At 40.5% G+C, this 22,436-nt stretch overlaps 1 protein-coding gene across 7 annotated transcripts in view; it reads right to left on the bottom strand.

The window, feature by feature from the left end:
- The window catches only part of AIG1 (androgen induced 1), a 255,537-nt gene that overhangs the window by 151,786 nt on the left and 81,315 nt on the right, over window positions 1-22,436 (bottom strand). For all 7 annotated transcript variants that reach the window (XM_047859695.1, XM_047859697.1, XM_047859698.1 and 4 more), the window contains exon 3: window positions 12,584-12,685. In XM_047859695.1, the coding sequence (XP_047715651.1) occupies window positions 12,584-12,685 (102 nt within the window). The remainder of the gene's footprint in view (window positions 1-12,583; window positions 12,686-22,436) is intronic.

Here is a 22,436-nt window from a genome sequence, read left to right as displayed (position 1 = left end):
TATATTCTATAATTTAGACTTTGAGCTTAGTTGCATGGCTTACTTATGTAACTCTACAAAATGATGAGTCTGGAAGGCTTGAGCTTATAAGGGAAAAATGCCTTCATTTTAGTGATTCCAGTTTAAACTTACAGAAATATCAAATTACTTATTGAAAAATCCCAGATGAAGTAAAAAGGAATGTTCTGGGAAGTTGCCATTGACAGTATGCTGTCCTGATCTTATAGATGTTTGTTTCCCAAGATTACTTAGTGAGATTTATCAGTATTTTAGAAATAAGAAGGGCCAGAGGTCTTTAGCAATCTCATCAGAGAGTTCTAGAGGGTCTAAATATTTTTTTTTAAAGAAGTATCCAATCTAATTTTGTATAAAAATCTGAGAGCTGGCTTCAGCAAACTAACAAAGAATGAAGATAATTAATTAAGAACGAATTAAGAGAATATGACTTGTTCCCCATTGTTCTTCTAACATCCCACCTGACTGCCCTGACCTTGGACTGTCTCTGCTACCCATGATTATAGAAGCGAGGTCACAGGAGGAGAACCTGAGGGGGACCTTTCCAAATCATATGAATCCAGGAGCCTGATCTCTGACTTCCAAATAAGGTTAAAGCACAGCTTCATTCACAGATCCTGAAATGTCAGCCAACTTCACCAGCATGAGAAGCGCAATCAAAAAAAAGACTCTGTGCACCAACAGAAATACATCACTCACTAAAATGGAAAGCCATATAGCAACAACTGATGTCAATGGCGATGAACATTTTTAAACAACTACCACAGACTATGCACTCTCGGCGTGCATACTGAGATAAAGGAACACTGTCCTCCTAGAACCGAAATCTGGTGAGTTGGAATCCTATCAACTGGGCAGTAAACTGCGTACAGAGAGGTACCTCTTCCTACCATCTTTTCTTTACTCACGAACACCACCTTGACCCCCATTTGCAGCTTACCCTTCATTTTAAACTCCCATCTCCTTATTTACACTTGGACCCTTTGAGCATCCTCCTTTCCTCCAGCGAATATTTGAAACAAAAACACCTTAAGAGGAACAACACTGGGATGCCAGTTTTCACCATTACCTAATTTTTCCAACCTGTAACAAAGAACAACTCATAAAATCAAGAAGGAGCATCATTCCTTGTGTATGGTAAACACTCGCGGTAAACCAATACCAAATTAAGGAGCCCAGTTTCGACAATGCTGTGAATACCCTTCTGGAAACCGCTTGTGAAATGGCACTCCTTGAAGGCCCATATTTCATTAGCTTGGCAAGACTCCCTTTCAAGGTCATTTCCAAATGCTCGTCTTGTGCAGAGCAGCATGCGTGGAGCAGTGCTAGCATGGCACCAGGTCAATCCATTAGTCATTGCTGGAGTGAGCCTTCTGTGGAGAGGCAGCCTGCTTCAAAGTCAGATGGGCTTCTGAAAAGCATGCCAGGAAAACTTTCAGATTTGAAATGTTTCAGAAAAGAAGGTCACAACATCTTCTAATTGCCTACTCTCCTTGCAGAAGGTGGCTTTTCATACTTTACGCAAATATTAATATCTGCCCAGTGTGAAAACCAGGTTAAAAAACGTGGTAAGTGAGTTTGCGCATATGTCTTCAATTGAGCAGAGCACTGAGTGCCAGACTTCCACCAGGCTGATCAGACTGCAGGTCTGTGTAAAAGCCTGAAGTAGTGGAATCTAGTTGCTATGGCTGCAAATTAAACAAATAAATGAGACACCGTGGAATGCAGCAAAATATCTGTGGTCCGATTAGTTCATATTTGCCATATGTGTGAATATCAGCAGTCAAATTCTGAGTTGGAGCAAAGTTCTTTACAAAAGGTGCAAGTGAGGGGAAATGCTTAAAAATAATAAGGGAGATGCGAATTCTATGTCCAAGGATAAATATCTGAACTTTTATATAAACTTTAAAGGAATTTCATTAACTTTTATGTTAGAAGTATATACAAATTTCGTGTTGCTAAAAATACAAGACTTCCACCGGAGCATTTTTCCTTGCAGCTTTAGACAAGGTGTGACGCTAGCTTGTAACTTTGTATATGACAGTAAGGTAGTCATTAGCTCTAGGGAAATTTTAGCTTCTCCATAAGATTCCTATCATATCCTATTTGACGGAACTGACATTTATCCAGCCTATCAAGTGGCCGGCATTGTACTATTTGCTTCCACGCCAATCTCAGGAATTTCCACAACAGGCTGTAAGCTCCCCACTAGTGGGATTCAGTAGGGAAATTTAAAAAGACCGTTGAACAGCGAATTCTATTCTGACTAACCTCTCAAATCACTTACATTAAACCATTTTCACAGAATGAGAATAAAACAGAGAAAACTCGAGAGGTCATTTGATTCGGTTCCCCTTTGTCACATGTCTGCATCTATTAGAAGAGCTGCGTACAGAAAGGGAGTGGCTTTTGGGGTTACCCCGGTCAGAGAAAGAGAATCGAACAAAAAAGATGCTCTGTGATGTGCGTGGCAGCAGGGTAGACATAGAAAAGGATGTTTACTAACTTCAATCTTTGTATCTTAACACATATAGATAGTAGCATGTGAGGAGTGGCACTTGGACATAGAAGACAATTTGATACATTCCCAGGTCACATGGATTAATGTATTTGATAAGGATGAAAGGGGCCGCCTTAAGGGAAACATTTCCACCCATCAAAGCTAATCCTTGCAACTAGGTTAAAACATATATTAATTAGATCATTAAGGGCATGCTCATTCTCTGGATATGGATATGGTAAGACAATAGGAAAAAGTCACCCTTGCTTAGATGAAAAGGAAAATAATCTAAAATGCCAGGAATATTTATCAGTGTCTTGAAGAAATATGTTTGCGAAATATAATGACATTTCATGTTGAAAGGCGTCTCTTCACTAGATGTTAACAAAGCTCCACAGAGAGAGGCCCCGGATACAGTAAGCATGATGGGGTCAGTCAGCTCAGCATTCTCCTTCCAGCCAGGGAGCCGGCTAGCTGTGTGAGCCTGGACAAGGTATTATACTGGACGCTTGAAGGCCAGCAGATACAGTTCTTCTGTGGAAAAGGGGAAGACTGATTTCGAAAATTGTAAGCCAGTGAGCTTGACAAGGATGCGGTAAAATGGGTCACTGAAGGACTAGGGTATGAAACATAGAGAATCACAGGGTGATCCTAAGTACTGGCCTGAGCTCACTTGGAGAAAATAATCTTATTTCCTTTTCAGAAAGTGTTGCCAGTCTGGGAGAGTAAGGAAACACGATAGAAATGCACTCCCTCCATCATTATTCATTCATTCCTTCAAAAATATTTTCTGAGACCCACTATGTGCCATGCACTGATCCAGAAGATGGGGCTATGGGAGGGAGCTAAGAGCATGTGCCTGCTCTTATCGAACATCCAGTTCCAGACTAATGTAACAATATACTACAAGTAAAGCACAATGGATGCTATAATAGAGGCACATGTGGGGTAGAGGCTCATAAGGAAGGGGTGATCAGCTCTATGATATAAGGGAGAGTTGATGCATGAGAGGACTTGGAGCAAAAGGAGGGTTTTGACTGGGAGATGAGGGCTGAGTGCACACTCAGTCCTGGAATGTCCTGGAGGGCAGGTTTCGCTGCCATTCTGTATTGGCTGCAGTTTAGCAGAGGGGAACACTGGAGACTCCCTGGAGAAGCTTCACCTCGACAAGAGGTATAAATAGGCTCAGGGAAGTTACCCAGTATTTCTAAAAGACCAGGCATTTTGTGGACAAATTTGGTAGTTTAGGTTCAGATTCAAACAGAAAAAAAAAAAAAAGTTGGGTTGAACATTTTCTAGTGGGTTGTCACAGTCTTTCTTTGTTTTTCTTTGATCATTATTCAACCTGATTTGGATAAAGAGGCATGAGATGAGATGAGGATTTGTGCTGTCTTTATGATCTGGTGCCAACGTAAGGATTTCGGACAATGATTCTGAACCCTCAGGAAGGCTTCTTTTCCCATTTTACCTAAATGTGACCAACACAATGACCCTTGGGATCTCTAGATATCTAGACTTCCCAGCCAACTTGGAAAAAATCAACACCCATCCTTCGAAGGTGAGTTTTGTCCCCAATCTACCATCCACTTGGTGCCAATACCATCTTATAACCCTCTTCCTCACCAGATCCCTTGTCTGAGCACTCTCTCTCCACTAGATGTATTCCATTAGTTTCCTGTTTCTCTATCATCCCTGGACATAGTGATAATCTTCAGTAGCCAATCTCTTCTGCCACCACATATGTAGTTTTTATCTAAGTACCTGTCTTGTCTAGAGGAATCAACCATCTTCTCCAAGCACGGTTACAAGATGGTTAAAATTTATTGCTCTGAATAATCAGTTATTTTGTTACTGACTTTACTCACAGCAGTAGCCTCCAAAGGAGCTTCGATTCAGTGGCATAAACTTAAGCATCTCAATTCAAAACAGCGTTTTAGAAATCAATCATATTATTAAATTCCAACATATACTTAATGACCCTCAAAATCTTAGTACTGTGGCTTCCCCAGAGCTCATGCTGTATTCTAGTTGAGTTTAACAAGGTGGAATACACTACAAATACGCCTAGAGGTCCTACATTTTGTCTATAAAATACCAAAATAACAACTTCAAATGTTAGCCAAACTACCCACTGGTTGGGTAAAAATGATGTGGAAGTTTCAGTGTATTGTATAATGAAACTGCCAAAAAGAGTTAATGGAGCTTGGACAGCACTAATAGGCCAAGACGATGGCTAAATTGCTCTCTGTGCTCTTGCCAAATCATATGAAACTATAAAAACGAATCTAGACAAGCTGAAGCCTAGTCAGGGGAGACTGAGCATGATGGTAAAGGACCTGTATTCCATTTTTTCAGTAAACATTTACTGTGTGTGCAGTAATGCCAGAGAATATGCTAGGTTCTGGAGGAAAAGATGGGAGAAAAAATACAACAGTTGCTACCCCTTATGGCCTCATAGCCCATTAGGGGAATAAACAAGTAAATAAATACTAATCAAATAATGTGATAAGTGAAATCATAGGTGTCAGAACAGTGTTCTGAGGGCAGGGAGAAGCGACCCACTCAGATGCCTAGGAGACTCGGGACCACTTCATTCACAGGTGGTGTCTGAGAAGGGAATGTGGCAAGGAACCATCAGAACTTCAGATCTTCTAGAAAGGTTACTGAGGCAGCAGTGCGGGGAAAGTCCTGGTGAGGAGATAGCTCGGAGGCAGGAAGATAAGAGATGAGCCTATTGCCTCTGTTCAGTTGAGAGATGATGAAGCCTTGAACTAAAGCCGGGATGGTGGAGAAAAGGGGGCCGGGGCAGCTTTGGCAGCTACTTTGGACGTACATCTAATAGGACGTGCCGACTAACTGTGAGGGATGTGGTAGAAAGAGGAGCTTTTAGATGCTTCAGTCATTATTCAAGTGGCAACATGGGATGAGTAACAAGACTGAGGGAAGGGGTTAAGGTAATGAGGTGAGGGGTTAACGTAGTGAATTTGTTACAGTATGTTCATCTCAAGGTCCTTGTGTCAAATGCTGAGCGTGATGCCCCTTAGAAGATGGAACAGGAAGAACCAACTTGGAATGACCAACATTTAAGAGAGACTGAAGTTATGGGGAAGAGCGAGATCCTCTTAGAAGAGAACATGAGGAAAACAATGACAACTGGTATTTGAATCCTGTGGAATGGATGAATGGACTGGGCCAATTTGGGCTGGAGGAAAGAACAGAAGGCTCAGTTCCTTATGAGAGTCTTTCCTAAGCTGAAGACTCCATGGTCTCGGTCCACCGTTGAAGTCCCATCATCGGAGATGCCCAGCAGAGACTGAAAGAGAATCTGCAAAGATACTGTTCAGGTCATTTAGGTGCCACATGGTGTATGGACCCGCTGATCTTTAGAACCACTTCCCAAGTTTAGAGATGATGCCTCTATGATAGAAAATGCAGCTTTGTGCTTCTACTTCACTTTCTTTGGCAGCTATCGCTGATGCTTGCCAAGGTTGGAGCTTCAATTAAAAGGAAACTGGAAAGGATATAGGGATGGACTTCTGCCAACGAGTTGGGTCTGTGGCTAATGAATGATCTGTTTGTGGTAATGAAGAAGGAAGCCAGTTCCTAAGACAACACCTTCGGGCCTGGCCCCTCCTCTCCCCCAGCTATGAAGAACTAAGGGCAAATGAATGGGAAACATATGAATGAAGTTTACTTTGAAATATCTATGGATTTAAGGATTAGGGGTAAAAGAGCTTGAGTAAACCACACTTTGGGTTTTGCTGACCCCAAAATATCTGCATATAATTTATAGACCTTATGATGAACTCAAACGACTGCTGGGCCTGCTCATCTATTCAGTGGAGCAAGAAAAAGGGCAGAGTGTATGCCAAATGATATTAGCCTTGAATTCTACCCTTACGTGGAAAATTAGTTTTACACAGGAATTTGTGATGTCAGAAAACTGCTTTAAAAAGCCATGGTCTATTACCCTAGAGAAAAAAAACAACTAATACCCAGACAAAATAATCAATATAGGGAAGAACTTTTCAGTAAATGTGACCCAGGATATGATTTGCCTGGTCTGTAACTCTCAGATGTTCCAGGGACCATGGTGTGTTTTTTGGACATCATTTCAGACCTTCTCAGGCAGTAGTAGCAATATGATACGTACCAACCGACAAGACCCCCAGGGGGGATAGCAAGTCATGTCTAAGATTTTGCTGCAGTGCAGCTGAGATGGGAGAGTGACGTAAAATACAAGCTAGGAAAGAAGTGAATGGTTTGCGGTTGTATTCCGTCAACTACCATGAAAAGGAAAAGACCAAGAAGGGGAGAAGAGAACAAGAGAAAACATGGACATAGAATATTGATAAAATTCATTCATTTCCTACAGCAAATACTCATTGATTTCCATTATGTAGAGGCACTGTTTGAGGCACTTGGAATAAATGAGTAACTGAAACAAAGATCCCTGCTCTTATGAAAATTATCCTCCTCTTCCAGCAGGAGAGGACGGACAATAAGCCATAAGTACAACATAAAAGTAAAGCCATATAATATGTCAAGGATAGTAAGTACCAGGAGAGGGACAGAGAGCAGGGACAGCGAGGGGACTCTGGGGATATGGGAATAGTTGACAATACCTAATAGGCTGCTCAGAGTAGGCTTTACTGAGAAGATGAGATTGAGCCAATGAAAATTCACAAGGAGAAAGCTATGATCGGTAAAACTGGACATGAAAAAGCTTACACATGAGAACCGTATGCAATAACTGTGAAAGCATCTGCCTCACTGTGGATGGAACTCTTTCTTGTTCCTGGGTCTTTGGGGTCTTATTTGTTTTCTTTGGGAAGTCCACTGGGAGTTTTAGAAAGTGGTTCCCAAGAAATTTCTGACCTCTGCTCCAGTCTTACTTTTATTTTGAAAATTTACAAATATCTCCCAGTTACTTTAGAATATATTGGGACAATGAGAAAGGTCAGCTTTATTCATATGAAAAAGGAGATAGTCTTCTTTTGACCAACAGCTTATTTTATGAAATATCCCATATCAGGGTGGCACAGAGTTGTGTTATTTAACCAAAGAATAACATCTAATCTGAGTTCCTGCAAAACCAATGTTCATCCAAGCAGTATTCAATGCCTTCTCTTCGGAGACAGATGTACAAAAACTTTAGTAATTACCAAATGTCAAAATAATATCGAACGGAATAAATAGTTACCTAAATTAAAGTTCTCTTGAGGATCAGTGACATACAATGAGAAAAACTGACAAATCAAGCATGAAGAGAGGTGGGGTTTATTTTTGTATCTCCTTATTAATTATACGGAGAATGAACAACCGCTGTGATTATGAGAATATCTAGGTCATGTATGCTTAAAGATCCGTGATAGTAACAATAATAATACCCAAACTTCTGCAGTGCTTGGCATTCTCAAAGCATGTTATAGACATTAATTAGGTCTTCACTAAGCACAGACACTGTCTCATGGTTGGTTCTTCCTCTTATAGCATTGCTGAGAATCTGCAATCTTTCTAGAGTTTAAAGATTTATTTATTTATTGCTTTTAATGTACATTTACTCCATTGACAATGCTTTAAACTTGTAATCAGCAGAAGAGAAAGGTTCAGGGATCTGTTTTTGCAACCAAGGAAGAGGCCAGAATAACAATAGTGCTTCTCCTTGTCAGAGTGAACACAGCCTCCTGGGGACCACTCTGTTGGCTGGTGGAACTGCTTCCCCACTCATCTTCCTCCACCTCAAACATGCCGTTTTTATACTTTAAAAGTGTAAATATTTTTCTCCTGTAACCACACATTACCTAGCAGGCTTCTTTGCATCTCGTGGGTTTTCAATAAATGTTTGCTAGATTGAATTAAATCGAAGCTCAGCTCCCACAGGTTGTATCCACACAGAACCCAACCTCAACTGTCAATGACTGTTCAAATTACATTTTTAAAATGGATTCATTTTGCTGAAATCACCTCTAGTTTTCTCTTGTCTGCTCATCAGTGGACCGAGGGAAAGAAAGGTGGTAGGAGGATATAAATGTAAGCATGACATTCTTCCAAGTTTCAAAAGCAAACACACAAATACCCTTTTTATCACCAATACTTAGTGAATGCCTAGTGGGCATCATGTGCTGTTCGAATGGCTGGAAATACAAAAAGAAATAGGGCTGCAAGGATAGAACAGTTTTTGATTTTGGCTACTGAAGTGACTCCAGCTAAAGGTATTATATTTTATAGATTTACATTGTTAATTGTAATAAATTAAAATTTTGTGTGTGCATGTGCTATTTTAATGGAGCCCTGAGATAAGCTAGTGGTTACACTAGTGAGGTTGTATTACTGTTGCAACTCATCTATTTATCAGTTTCCTCTTCTCTTCAAAAAAAAAAAATTCTAAGATTGCTTGCTGAGAGAAAAGAAGTAGACAACAGAAAAGAAGAGACAGGATACTTTCCTTTAGTTCCAATTGTGTCTAACTTTTGGGTATTTTGGTGTAAATCAAAAGGAAAGTCCTTTGAATTTTAGATCTTGTGAGTCTGTTTTCTAACTGATTTTGTGCTGGGCAGTTGAGTGTTATAAATTCAAGGCTGACTTGGTGACGTCTTCTGAAATGGTGCCATGACAGACTTACAAACTGCATTTCAGTTTTGTGGTTCAGGGCTCTGGATCCTAAGAGCTGATGTTGAGACTCTTCAAGCAATGAGTGTGATTCTACATGTAAGAACAGGTTACACTGTCTCTTAGAATTCTTGTAGTTATAAAACTCTAGGTAGACAATACCAAAAGCCTAAAGGACCATACACCATCTGCATAAATATTTAAAAGTTATAAATTAAGCTAGCAAAATATTAAATAAAATATGTTCTATCCTTCTACATTGTTAGATATATATTTCATAAAGCAAAATAAAAATTATGTGATTGGATGAGTAGAAAAATAAAGGCTTATAGAATTATAAATTACAAATTTATGAGTGACAAATTACAAAAATTATATTATTTAATATAATATAAATATTCTAAAATTTTAATTCCTTGCCTTCATTTCAGCAAATTCACTGAATACGTTATTATAATGGACACTCACAAAATTTAAGCTCTATTGATATTACTAATGTAATGCATTAATTAGAAACAATGTAGTTATAATCCAAGTACACACAATTTGAATGTCTTCATCAAAATGTGAACATTCAAATGAATGTAAAAAAATTTAATTGAATTATTTTCATACTTTTAAAACAAAATATTCAAAATTACCTATTTTGAAATAAAATACACATGACAATTATTATTAAACTTTTAAATAAAATTTAAATAAAGTTGAAAATGCCTATTTGAGTTTTTGGTATTTCATAAATTTTTTACACATTTTTATAAAAATTAAATTATTCATGATTCCAGCAGTTTATGTTCATATTTTAAGAGCCAATCGAAGGAATCAGTATCCTACTTAAAGTTACATCTATACAAAGTTAGTTACATCTATACAAATATTCCTCAGCCCCATACAGGCAACTTCTTTGTCAGTAATTTTGAGACCATGAACTGGAACATGAAGAAAACCAGAGAAATGGTCATTCATCTCTACTGAAGTACAAAACTCATGAGGAAAGACTCTATGGAGCTCTTATTATCTTAGAGGATTTGACATGCCGATTCATTTATCTTTTCTGTTTCCAAAATATTCATATCACTCAAGTTCTCCTTGAATTTCTAAGTAGTGTTTGTCTCCAAGAGTGAGAATTCAACCCATCAAAGTGACTCAAGGGGAAATGATGAGAGTTCAGTTACACCTCTAATGACTGCATCAGTACTTTAGAACCATTCATTTGAAACATTAACTAGCACTTGGATCTGCAAGGGTTGTGATTTATTCTCTGGCCTAAAGGTAATATTGTGCATTTGAGGGGTGTAGACAATAAGCCTAATAGTTAAGGACTGTGCTTCTATAGCGCAGGATGCAACCACTGGTTCTCAGTTAAGGCCCTCCTTGTGTCAGAAACTTTGAGCCTTGGTTTCTTCATTTCTGAAAGGGATACCAATTTCTGGTTCATAGCACCACTATGAAAATTAAATGGTATAACCACTGTAGAATACCTAGCACATGGTAGGTTCTCAAAAAATAACAGCTATTATTACTGACTGGCGAACAATTGTGGAAACTGGCTACAGTAGCCCCCCGTACCCTTATTCACAGTTTCAGTTACCCAGGAAAACCATAGCCTGGAAACAGATGCCAGAAGATCAGTAGTAGCCTGAGGCTACATCACAATGCCTGCATCATTTACCCCATGTCATCTCATCGTGTAGGCATTTCATCATCTCACATCTTCACAAGAAGTGTGAGTACAGTACAGTAGGATATTATGAAGAGAGAGAAATAGCATTCACAGTTTTATTACTGTATATTACTATGTAGTTATATGTTCTATTCTGTTATTATTGTTCATTTCTTACTGTGCCTAACTTATAAGTTAAACTTTTTCATAGGTACGTATGTATGTATAGGAAAAAACACAGTATGGTACTATCTGTGGTTTCAGGCATCCACTGGGGATCTTGGAACGGATCCCTCTTGGATAAGGGGGAGGACGACTATATACTAAATTCACTCATCAATCCAACAAACATGTCTTGATCCTACTACATGCAAGTGGGTGGGCAGAGTGCTTGCGGCTGGAGGCTTTACACTAGGAAGGAACACTTAGTGAGGGGGGATACAGACATGTCTAATGGAGACTTGAAGGTCCTTTGCAAATGTAACTGACAGGGGAGCTAATCTGGCCTATGGGGGTGAGGACAGGCTTCTGAGAGATGTTATAGAAGCGAGCAGGATGAGAAAGGGTTCCCCAGGAAAGAATGGAAAGAGCATTTGGGGCAGAGGATTGCAAAGACATGGGGTTACGAAAGGCTTTGCACATTCAAGAAAAGTCAAAAGTTGGAGAGGCATAGAGTAACCACATCAAGTCCATTAGATGGTTACATGAAGCTGACAAGACCCAGCTTATTCGTTTGGAACTGAATCAGAGATGCCACATTAATCCTTCAATAGTGTGGCTCTAATTGGATTCAAAGAAAATGCCAGTTTTCCGAGTCGTGCCACTTGTGATGAGTTGTCTTAGGAAAGGATTAATCAAAGTCCCGCAGCAATGTTTGTTAGTACACACCACTTTTCTCAAAATATACCAAAATTGGGGGCAGAAAGGAAACTGTTATTTTGGACCTATGACGTGTGATTTCTAGCTCCTCTTTCCCCTATAATTTCTGTGATGGGTTGCCCTTTTCACCAGGAGCACCCAGTGACATATTCTAAAAACTGCTGTAACCAAAAAAATGCAGGCTTCTTAGTTAATAACAAAACCGCTCAATTCCAGAGGCAGAACGAGAAGACAACGACAAAATTTCTCTGAAGAAAATATACCCTCAGATCTTATAAGGTGATGTGCAAACCATCCAAAAGATTTGATCTGAAACATGTGAAGATGACACCATGGCTAAAGCTTCAGAAAGAATCAGACTGAGAAGAAGGAAAAGACCCAGCAGTCCCAGGCAAACGCGCTCCAATGGGGACAGCCCGCCATGGCAGCACCCACTGCTAAGGCTGCCTCCATGCCTGCGGCAGATCTCCCAGGGAAAATAATAGTCTTGCTGCTCCTCCTGGGGAAATTCTCCAAGGAGAATTGTTGCTTCCAACACAATTCCACTCACGTGGGGAACAATGGCCCTCGATAGTTGTATAGGTTGGAAAAGATCCTCAGGCTCCAATAGGGGATAAGTCTTTGAATGGCACAGAAATTAAATTCATCCTGGAATAAGCTAGTTGTATTACCCAACAACACCAACAACTTATAAACTGTGGGTTCATCTTCTACATAGTTTTAATAGTGACTCAATTTCATGGAAGTTGTTTTTTATTTACATTCAGCATTCTTCTCTAATTATAATCTCTCATAATCCCCATCATTTCACTGCCATTTAGGTAGATTCTATGGAAGGCCTAAATTAGAAAATAGCTCCCTAATAGATTTTTTTTTTTTTAATGAAAGGAAATTATTTGTTTTAGTCCACTCACCATTCCGTGATTCAGCCACCCTGGGATAAAATTATCAAGCAACTTCGGGTAAATCATCTCTCTGTCATAGGCATAAATGATCCAGAACACCGCTACAACGAACTGGAAGGGAAAAGAAATCCTTTATTTCAAATTCACAACATACAATTTGTTGGTTATCCATTGTTCAAAGAACTCAACAGAACTGTCGTCTACAGTGAAAGGCAAATCAGTAAACCAGCTAATGACTGGAAAGAGAGATCTAACTTCATTCCATTAGTGGTAATGCGTGGGGTCCTTCTTCCTTCCTTGATCTCCCTATTGTGTTCTCTCAGGCAAAGGGATCTATTTTCGAGGGAAAGATAAATCGTGTCTGTCATCTGGAACAGCTCTCTTCTAGGGCTAATTGGGTTGGTTTGAATCCTCTCAAGAGAGTTTAAAAGTTCACTAGTGGTTTTTTGGATCCCATTCCCCACTGTACAGAGTCAGCACACATTCAAGAAACTGTAGTGTATTTTCCTTGAACCCATCATGTGGTTTAAATTAATCTTCACATTCTCAAGTTTCCATTTCACCACTAACAGCATTAAAATCACTGCTATATAAAATGTCCCAAAGTCACATTTCCTGCAAATGTATTAATTTATATAGCCTAAGCAGGGGCTTTGGCTGCACTGAGAGCAAAGTGTATGGAACACAAGAATCCTAATTCTCTTGGAATAATTTACATGCTCATCTGGGTTCCTGAGATTTATTTTGACCCATCAGCAACATAGACATCAAAAGAGAGTAGACTACTCAATTTATTCTCTTATCTTTCTTCAAACTAATGGTGAGAGAAGTTCAGATTAAATAAAGAAATGAATGGTCCAAGGTCTTAACCTTCAACTTAGAATTTTAGAGAAAACACAAATGCTTTTGTACACAGTCAATAAATGTAGCATGGAAAAGGAAACAATCCCAGAGGGAGGGCTCAAAGTCTCTGCAGAGCTGTTACATCTCAAAGTAAATGCTACAGCATGATAAAATGCAGATAAATATTAAAAAGAAACACTTTTTATCTCATTTCTTATAAGTCATCTCCACCCCCACATTTTATTAATAAAAGTAGTAAATATTTTAATGCCACTTTTCGTAAAACTCCCAGTGGTTATACCACAAGCTAGTAATCAGAAAGGTTCCAAAATTCTTTTCCAAGTATGTCAGTTACAACATGGGTAATAGTAGCCTTTAAAAAAAGTTCACCCTTAAAACCTAAGATGTTATGAACATTTCTTGCTTCATAAAACACATTGAAAGATAATTATAATAGGCAACCATAGATTACACACATAGTTTCAATACCAGATTGGGGTCCCTAGTTGTTTATCCTGCTTTTGGGTCAACTATTCTCACTTAGTTGATAAATGCACAAGATGGAAAAGAAAAAAAACAAAACTCAAGCCATTAATGTTAACTATCATTATGATCTTTCCAAGCACAATGAGTAATTTTTAAATTATTCACAACTTTGGTTTATTCATTCCACTGTATACTCCAAATGTACTCAATATTAGTGTTACCTGCTCTCAGATCTAAGCCCCAAGATTGCTACTCAAGTAGCATTGCTACTCAAAATGTGGTCCCATGGATCAGCAGTCCCCATGTTACCCAAGAGCTTGCTAGATACATTGAATGCCAGGTCCTGTCTTAATATATTCTGATTCTGCATTTTAATAAGACCCTGGGGTCATTCATATCCACATTAAAGCCTGAGATGTCATACTTTGGACACTACTCCAGCCACCTTGAGCCTCCTCCCCCCACCACGGAGCGAGGTAGTCACAGAGCCAAGTGGCTGGTCTATCTAGAGCCTCTGCTCTCCTTTTCCAGACCTGGGAAACCATGATCTTAGAATTTCCTGCCCCAGAAGACAAAAGTGTGCTTCAGGGCCTGTGTGGGCCTCCTTCCTGGGTCTGATCTGGAGGACTGACTGCACAATAAATGGGGATAGCCCCTGACCTGAGAGGTGGTTAAGACATATCTGCTTCTGAAGGGTGAGAACCAGTTTTACATTTGGTCTGGAGTCCACATATAAGCATGAAGGTATTTCAATCCTGGAAAGAGCCATATGTGGATATCCCTTCACCTCTGCCATATAATGTCACCTGACAATAGGGCACATCTTCATCACAGTCACAGGTGCCCTCCCACATTCAAGGGGAGGGGATTATATACTTGCTCCACAGGCGATGCAATCTTGGGGCCAACTTAGAATTCTGCTTAGCGTATGCTTCCACTCTTCTTTTCCAAATTGTTTTGGCTATTTTCAGTCCTTTGCATTTCCATTTAAATTTCAGAATCTCAGCTTGCTAATTTCTACAAAAATATCCTCCTAGAATTCTGATTACAACTATACTGAATCAATATGTTCAATTTGGGGAGAAATGATATCCTAACAATATTGAGTCTTCTGTCCCAGGAACATAATTTACGTCTCCATTTATTTAGATCTTTGGTTTCTCAGTTTGTAGTTTTCAGTGAAAAGGATCTTGTACATAATTTTTAAAAAATCTATCACTAATCTATCACTAAATCTATCGCATTTCATGTGCTTTTATGTTATTGTAGATATTATTAAATTTGTTTTTACATTCTTTGTTGCTAGTATATAAAAGGTACAAATGACTTTTGTATATTGACACCATATCCTCTATCTTTGCTAAATTCACATAGTTTGAGTAGTTCTTTCACAAATCAATCTAGATTTTTATACGTACATGATCTGCAAATAAAGATAGCTTTTCTTCTTCCTTTACAATTTGGATGCCTTTTACTTCTTTTTCTTTTCTTACTGCACTATGACCTTTAGCGCAATGTTACCTAGAAGTGATGAACAGTGAACACCCTTGCTTTTTTCCCTGTCTTAGGAAAGTGTTCAGCCTTTCAACATGTGTGTTTGCTATTAGCTGCATGTTTTTCTTAGATGCCTTTTATCATGTTGAGGAAAATCTCTCCCATCCTACATTTATGTATGTAATGAGCAAGTACTGATTTTTTTCAGATAATATTGCTGTAAAGCCTCAGGTGATCAGATAGCTCTTCTCCTTTATTCTGTTGATATGATGAATTATATAGATTTTTAATGTTAAACCAACCTTTAATACCTGGTCATTAGGTATTATCATTTTTATATATTGCTGGATTTGACTTAATGACATTGTGTTAAGAATTTTTCTCTTGTCTTTATTAAGTGTATCAATCTGTAATTAGGTTTATTTTCTCACGGTGTCTTTTTTTTTTTTTTAAGTTTACTTATTTATTTTTGAGAGAGAGAGAGAGAGAGAGAGAGAGAGAGAGAGAGAGAGCATGAGAAGGGGAGGGGCAGAGAGGGAGAGAGGGAATCCCAAGCAGGCTCCGCACTGTCAGCATGGAGCCGGATGCGGGGCTCAATCTCACCACCGTGAGATCGTGACCTGAGTTGAAATCAAGAGTCGGATGCTTAACCAACTGAGCCACCTGGGTGACCCTCATAATGTCTTTTTCTAATTTTGGTGCCAGGACAATGGTGACTTCAAAACACAAAGCGGGAAAAGCTCCCTCCTCTATTTTCTGAGGGACTCTGCAAGATTAGTATTCTGTCTTCCTTACTTATTTGATATGCTTCTCTAGGGGAGCTTTCTGGACTTCTAAGTTTTCTTATGAGAAGATTTAATAATGAATTCAATTTCTTTAATACATATAGAGTTTCCAGGCTTTCTGTGTTCTCTTGAGTTACTTTTAGTCATTTTTGCCTTTTGTGGAATTTTCCCATCTCATTGAAGGTTTTGAATTTATGAAGTGTCCTTAATATTCCATCATGGAAATCAGCGAATGCTGCAAATCACGTATTTTTTTCCCTGGAGAGCCAGTTGTTAATTACTTACTAGCACACCACTGCTGAGAGCTACTTTCTGTTCGCCATAAATGATCATTCATGGTGTCCCGACCACGGGGAAAGCATCGTGGGGTCAATACTTACCAGTGCAATCGGATCAATCCTTTAACCCCTACCATATATTAAGGGGACTGCATGGATCATTACAAGTGAAGTGACTTTCAAGAAAGTATGAGTCACCTTTCTTAGCATCACACTAGAAGGTCAAGAGGCCCAGCTAACTGAGCGATCAGCCTTCTAAATAATTCTTGAGATATAAACATGGCACAGATGGCAGTTTCTTGGCTCCATGCGCTGATATCCTCTTGACAGTATGGTCATCAGCAAACCCAAAATAAGTTTGAACTCTACTACCGGGGCATGAATATGAAACAAAAATAGGTTCTCTGGGACAGGCCAAGTGCTACTGAAACGTTCCACTGTTGTGGCCAGCGATTCCTCCGCGTGCACCTGCTGCTTCCCCGCTGCCAGGACCAGAATACTGTACTTGAACTGAGAGTGGAAGGAGCTCAGGCACTTTCTAGTCCTTCAAACTTCCCAGACAAAGTACTTGTGTTACAGCTGGTCGTTGAGGCCTCGTTTGAACCCCTGGAACAATTAGCAATGAATGCGAAAGAAAACTGGATCCACACTTCACCTCCTTCTATAAGGAGTCTCTTATACGGTATCAGTAGAAGCCGAAGTAAATCAGCTTTAGTCCACTTCTAAGGAGAAGCTTTACTGATCAGTGGGAAATTCATGGGAATTCAGTAAAACCGATTAGAGCACAAAGGCTGTTGCAGAGAAATTTACCATGAAGGAGGCCAAAGAGAAAAGTCACTTATCTACAGATTGGTCTATAGAGGCCATTTACATGATCTCAAACATCCACTGTTGAAGGAAGGAAGGAGGAAATACACGAATACATCTTTAAAGTCTTTAGCTTCAACAGGAAAGGATCCTATGAAAGTGTGTTTCCTTTAAAAGCTAATCTATTAGTACTCAGACTTTACCAAATACCAATTGGGAAAAAAAATTTTAATTCTGTTTTGGGCTCTATTACTTTGTCTCCAGATTTGCTTTGTTATGATTTGCTTTCCCATCACTTCTTTCCCTGGGAATACGTGCTGCGAGGTCATATGTAGACGTATTTCCAGTTGTGATTTCTCCTTCCAAACACACAAAGCGCGATAACAAGCTGTGTGCTCTGGGTGCTAGCTGGCTTTGTCTCTGATGGTCCCCACACAGAGACAGACTGTCTCATTTTTTTAAAAAAATTTTTTTTTCAACGTTTATTTATTTTTGGGACAGAGAGAGACAGAGCATGAACGGGGGAGGGGCAGAGAGAGAGGGAGATACAGAATCGGAAACAGGCTCCAGGCTCTGAGCCATCATCCCAGAGCCTGACGCGGGGCTCGAACTCACGGACCGCGAGATCGTGACCTGGCTGAAGTCGGACGCTTAACCGACTGCGCCACCCAGGTGCCCCACAGACTGTCTCATTTTGACAAGGCCCTTGTCTTCCCACCCTCCAGGTCTAGGAGATCCCAAGTCCTTATGTGCTTTCCTGGCTGACCTCCCTCAGCCACACCCTCAAATGCAGCAATGCTCAGTGAAGCACAGACCCCTCTGGAACGTTAGAGTAACTTCTGTTCCAGGGTACAGTTAGTCTCCAGTATCCATTCCTGGAACCATGACCCAGATGTCTCTACTTGTAATTATGAGGATATGAGCACCATTGCATTTTTCACTCTGTACATTATGCTCATAGTACCTTAAAACCAGATCTGCATTTAGAGCGTTCCTAAAACACACATCACTGCCTTTTTTCACAGCCTTCAACTATATTTACCTATCCATTTAAGGTAAATAAAAATATCCATATTTACCTACATTTAAGTCTTTAATTATCTCTTCTGACTGAGTAAATAACGTGAGAATAAAAACCCAGCTCTCATGGTGCCCATGGGATTTGACGCCCGCCTTTCTCTCTGACCTCCACTTGTACCACATTCTCTCTGGCTCCCTAGGCTCCTAAAACTCATTAAACTCTTTCCTGCCTCAGGGTCTTTGCATTTCCTACTCTTAATGCCAGGAATTCTCTTACCCCATTTTCACCTGGCTGGATTCTCTGTCCCTTCAGGCCTTGGGGGAGACCTTGCCATTGACTCCACTGCACGTTATTTTCCATCACAGACCCTGAGAGAAAGTAAGCTGTTGTTGTTGTTCACTTGTTCATTATCTGGCTCTTTAAGAGGAGGTGAAGTGTCAAAAAACAGGAACTTGTCTGTCTTGTTCGCAGCCTTTTCCCCACTGCCTCGCACGTAGCATGTTTGTGATGAAACTTCCCGGAGTAAATGAATAAAGATGTGTTGCTGCTTCCTGTATGTCTGTCAGGCTCTACATCTCCCATAGGGGAAAGTACCCTTTCAAGCCTTCAATTTGCTTCCTAATGACCTAAAATTCCTTTTTTATGTTCTCCGTGTTTTTTGTCCTCCTGTCTGTGTGGAAGAGAAGCCCTTCTTTCCAGGGTCATTCTTCCAGCCCATCTCTTCTCAGACTTTCTACCTGCTGGCCCCTCCTTCACCTGTATTAATCTTCTATCACCCTGAAAGAATCCTTCTCTGGACTTCTGGATCACGATGGAAGTACTAAATGGTCTCGTTCCCCAAATCAACAAAACACAAGGAGAATGAGAAACAAAGTGAAGCCAATGCAGTAGGAAACACTGATAATCCAAATATCAGTCTTTTCGACAGGTTGCTAAGAATTGGGAAAATTGAGCCGGGACGAGACAAGACTCTGATGGAAGAAACAAGATCCAAGGGTTCTCTGGTCGAGCGAGCAGAACAGAGAGATCGCTACAGGCGGCATACTCTAAGGGACACTGAATGACCCTTGCTGGGAACAGGAGGAGGTCTGAGATGCATGGGAGCACCAGGGAGACGTTCTGATCCCTGTGTGGCTTCAGGTGTCAGCAGTGGTGATGCTAAATGTGGGAACAGGCCAGCGTATCATCTCTGGAGAAGCAGGATGTGGGGATGTTAGGTAAACAAGAAAGGATCTGCGGTGGCCAGCCTGCACGCTCACCTGACCAACACAAAGCTTCCCGTCACCATATAAAATGGTTGTGATCAAAACGAGTCAAGGAGAGAGAGATGAGTATAGCCACTCTCCAGAGGAGGTGGTGGTGGAAAGTAGGCAGAAATTCAAGCTGCCCTAGCTCACTTCTGTCCTTGCACAAAGAGCTGGCTCAGAAAGAACACACCCATTTGAGGCTGAGTAATCATAAGAAAAGAAATAGCATGGAATGTATTCATAAATACCACAAAAGGGAGAGAGAGAGAGAGAGAGAGAAGGGGGACTATGACCTCCCCTGGCAAAAGGCACCTGAACAAGACAAACCGGAAAAGTTATTAATTAATGATCAAATGATTCTCCATTAAAGAAAAGAGGTCAAAGATGAAAATTTGAGATTAAATAAAGAAGACAGACAAGATAAGAGGGGAGAGTTTAAGAAATAAAGTATAAAAATATAAAGCCACATAAAGCTGAAAGTCACATTATAAGCAGCAAAAGGAAAACCTGCCTTTGGTTAAGATGGTTGGGGGTCAGCTTTCTGCAGTGCTGTGGACTAGATACACCGAAAAACCCTCCCACTGGGAAACACTAGGTGCTAAATAAATTACAACAAATATACCTTCAAATGTATTGCTGAGCAGACAAGAAAGGAAGGGAAGTCACTGGGAGTTAGTGGGGGGGGAAAAAAGACCCATACGGACAAGAACAGAACAGAGACAAAACCAGAACAGTAGCAAACACAGAAACTGGGGCTGCCCTGGGGGCCAATGGCCCTACTAGAATCAGAGTGCTCCCTGCATGGTGGCCACGGGCATGGATGAGCCGGGCCTCGGGCCCACGCAGATTGGTGGAGCGGGCCCTGAGGGGTCAGAGCTTCAGTGAAAGGGCAGGCTAGAGAAAGTGCCTTCATCAGGCTGGATATATTGCTTTCTAGTCCGAATTGCTAAGATTTTTTTTTTTAAGTCAAAAACATTTCATTTCACTGAATTTTGTGCCACGCCGAGATCTCCATTTTTCGTCCTTCATCTTTGATTCATGTAAGCTGAGTGTGGTTATTCACAACGACTGCAAAGTCAGAGAACAGCTTTTATGCCCATATCAGGTAACTGTGGTGGATACTGTAGTGCCTCTCCCTGATCCCCTCTTCAGGGTCCATGCATCCAGCCCTCAGATGTTGGGAATATTGGTTTTTGGCCACTCTTGAGCTGCATCCCCCCTCATTGGGAACCGCCTTGCACGAAGTCAGGCCCCTTCCCCAGGGGAAGTCTGAATCCAATGACTGACTGATGCAAGGAAACAAGCCCCCAGCCCCTCTGTCTCCATTCCGGGAAACTCTAAGGTCCCAGGATGCCTGTTACGACTGCAGTGTGGGCCATCCTCCCCTTCCACCCGCTACTGTCTTCCCCACTTCAGAACAGGTGTTTCTCCCAAGAACCCCCTTCTGCATGTGCTCTCCAACCCTGAGCCTGTTCATAGGAAGCCCAATCTAAGACCATGCCATGCATGGATAAGCACAACAGACAGACATATTTAAGCATGAAAACATTCTTAATACATCACTATAGAGAAATGCATAAAAAGTAAAAATTATTTGTAATCTCGCCCTGTATAGACAGTCATTGTCAAAAGGATACGTAATCCCTTAAAAGGTCTTTTCCTATGCATGTAAAGTGCATTCCATTAATTATTTTAGAAAATTAGATCATACTTTGATTAGTCTCCTGCGATTTTTTTTAAGTTTATTTAGAGAGAGAGGGGCAGAGAGGTTGGGAAAGAGAGAGGGAGAGAGAGAATTCCAAGAAGGCCCTGTTCTGTCAGGACAGAGCCCAGTGTGGCGCTCACAAATCATGAGGCCATGACCTGAGCTGAAACCAAGAGTCAGACACTTAACTGGCTGAGCCACCCTCGTGCTCCTATCTTCTGTGGTTTTTTAACTTAAGAAAGTTTTAAGGTGATATCCCAGTTTTCTTAAGCACTTCATAGTGCCACACTGTATGATTATGCACTATAATTACTCAAGCACTCACTAATGCATATGTATATTCATTACAAATAGTACAATTTCCAATAATGCTGCAATGCTTTGTGATGTGTGTGTTTTCATGCACCCAAATCATGAGTACCTCAGAGGAATAAGTCACTAGAAGTGAAGCTCCTGGATCCGAGGTCACCATTGCCTTTTGAGCTGACTTTCACAAAGGCTCCTCTGTCATTCCCTGCTCCCAGTGCCTACTGCCTTTACCCCGGTTCCAGGCCACGCTGTCCCTGTCCTGGACTATTGCCGTAGCCCCTTGGCTAGAGCCACTGGCATCAGTTTCCTTTAAATTCTATCCATGCTTTATCTTGGCCTCAGAGTTATCTTACTAAAAACATTTAAGAACTTCTCAGTTTAAAACTTCCAATGGCTCCCCCTTGTTTGCAGAATAAAATAAAAACTCCCTTTGTGATCTGGTCCCAAATTCTCTTTCCAGTTCCCTTCCAGCTTCTTCCAGGAACCCAGTCAACAGAATATGTATAGTTTCCCAAACTTACCACATATTTCCAAGTATCCATTCCTTTCTGCTTTTTGTAATAGCAGTTTGAAATGCACTACATTTTTTTCCAAAATCCAAGCTCTATCAAATGTTAAATATCATTTGTGCAGCTGTCCCCACCACCTAAAAAAAACCTTACAATTTCTCGTCAAAAGTAATTACTTTTTTCCCTGACCCACTTCAGGCCTCTGCTTATAACATGAGCCCATTTAACTATCTCCTATGTGTCCTTTCGCTTGCTGGCCCCTCTAAGCTGCTGAAGGCTCCGTCTACTCTCCAGGCCCCTCATCCGCTGTCCCGTCTGCCTGGAATGCCTCCCACCACCCCTCCCCGCTCATCCTTACCATGTAGAAGGGATCAGAAA

Source organism: Prionailurus viverrinus, chromosome B2 (genome assembly GCF_022837055.1).
Source record: "Prionailurus viverrinus isolate Anna chromosome B2, UM_Priviv_1.0, whole genome shotgun sequence".
Taxonomy (NCBI): domain Eukaryota; kingdom Metazoa; phylum Chordata; class Mammalia; order Carnivora; family Felidae; genus Prionailurus; species Prionailurus viverrinus.
The sequence above is the reverse complement of the archived record's forward strand: the minus strand, read 5'-3'. Positions and strand labels throughout refer to the sequence as shown.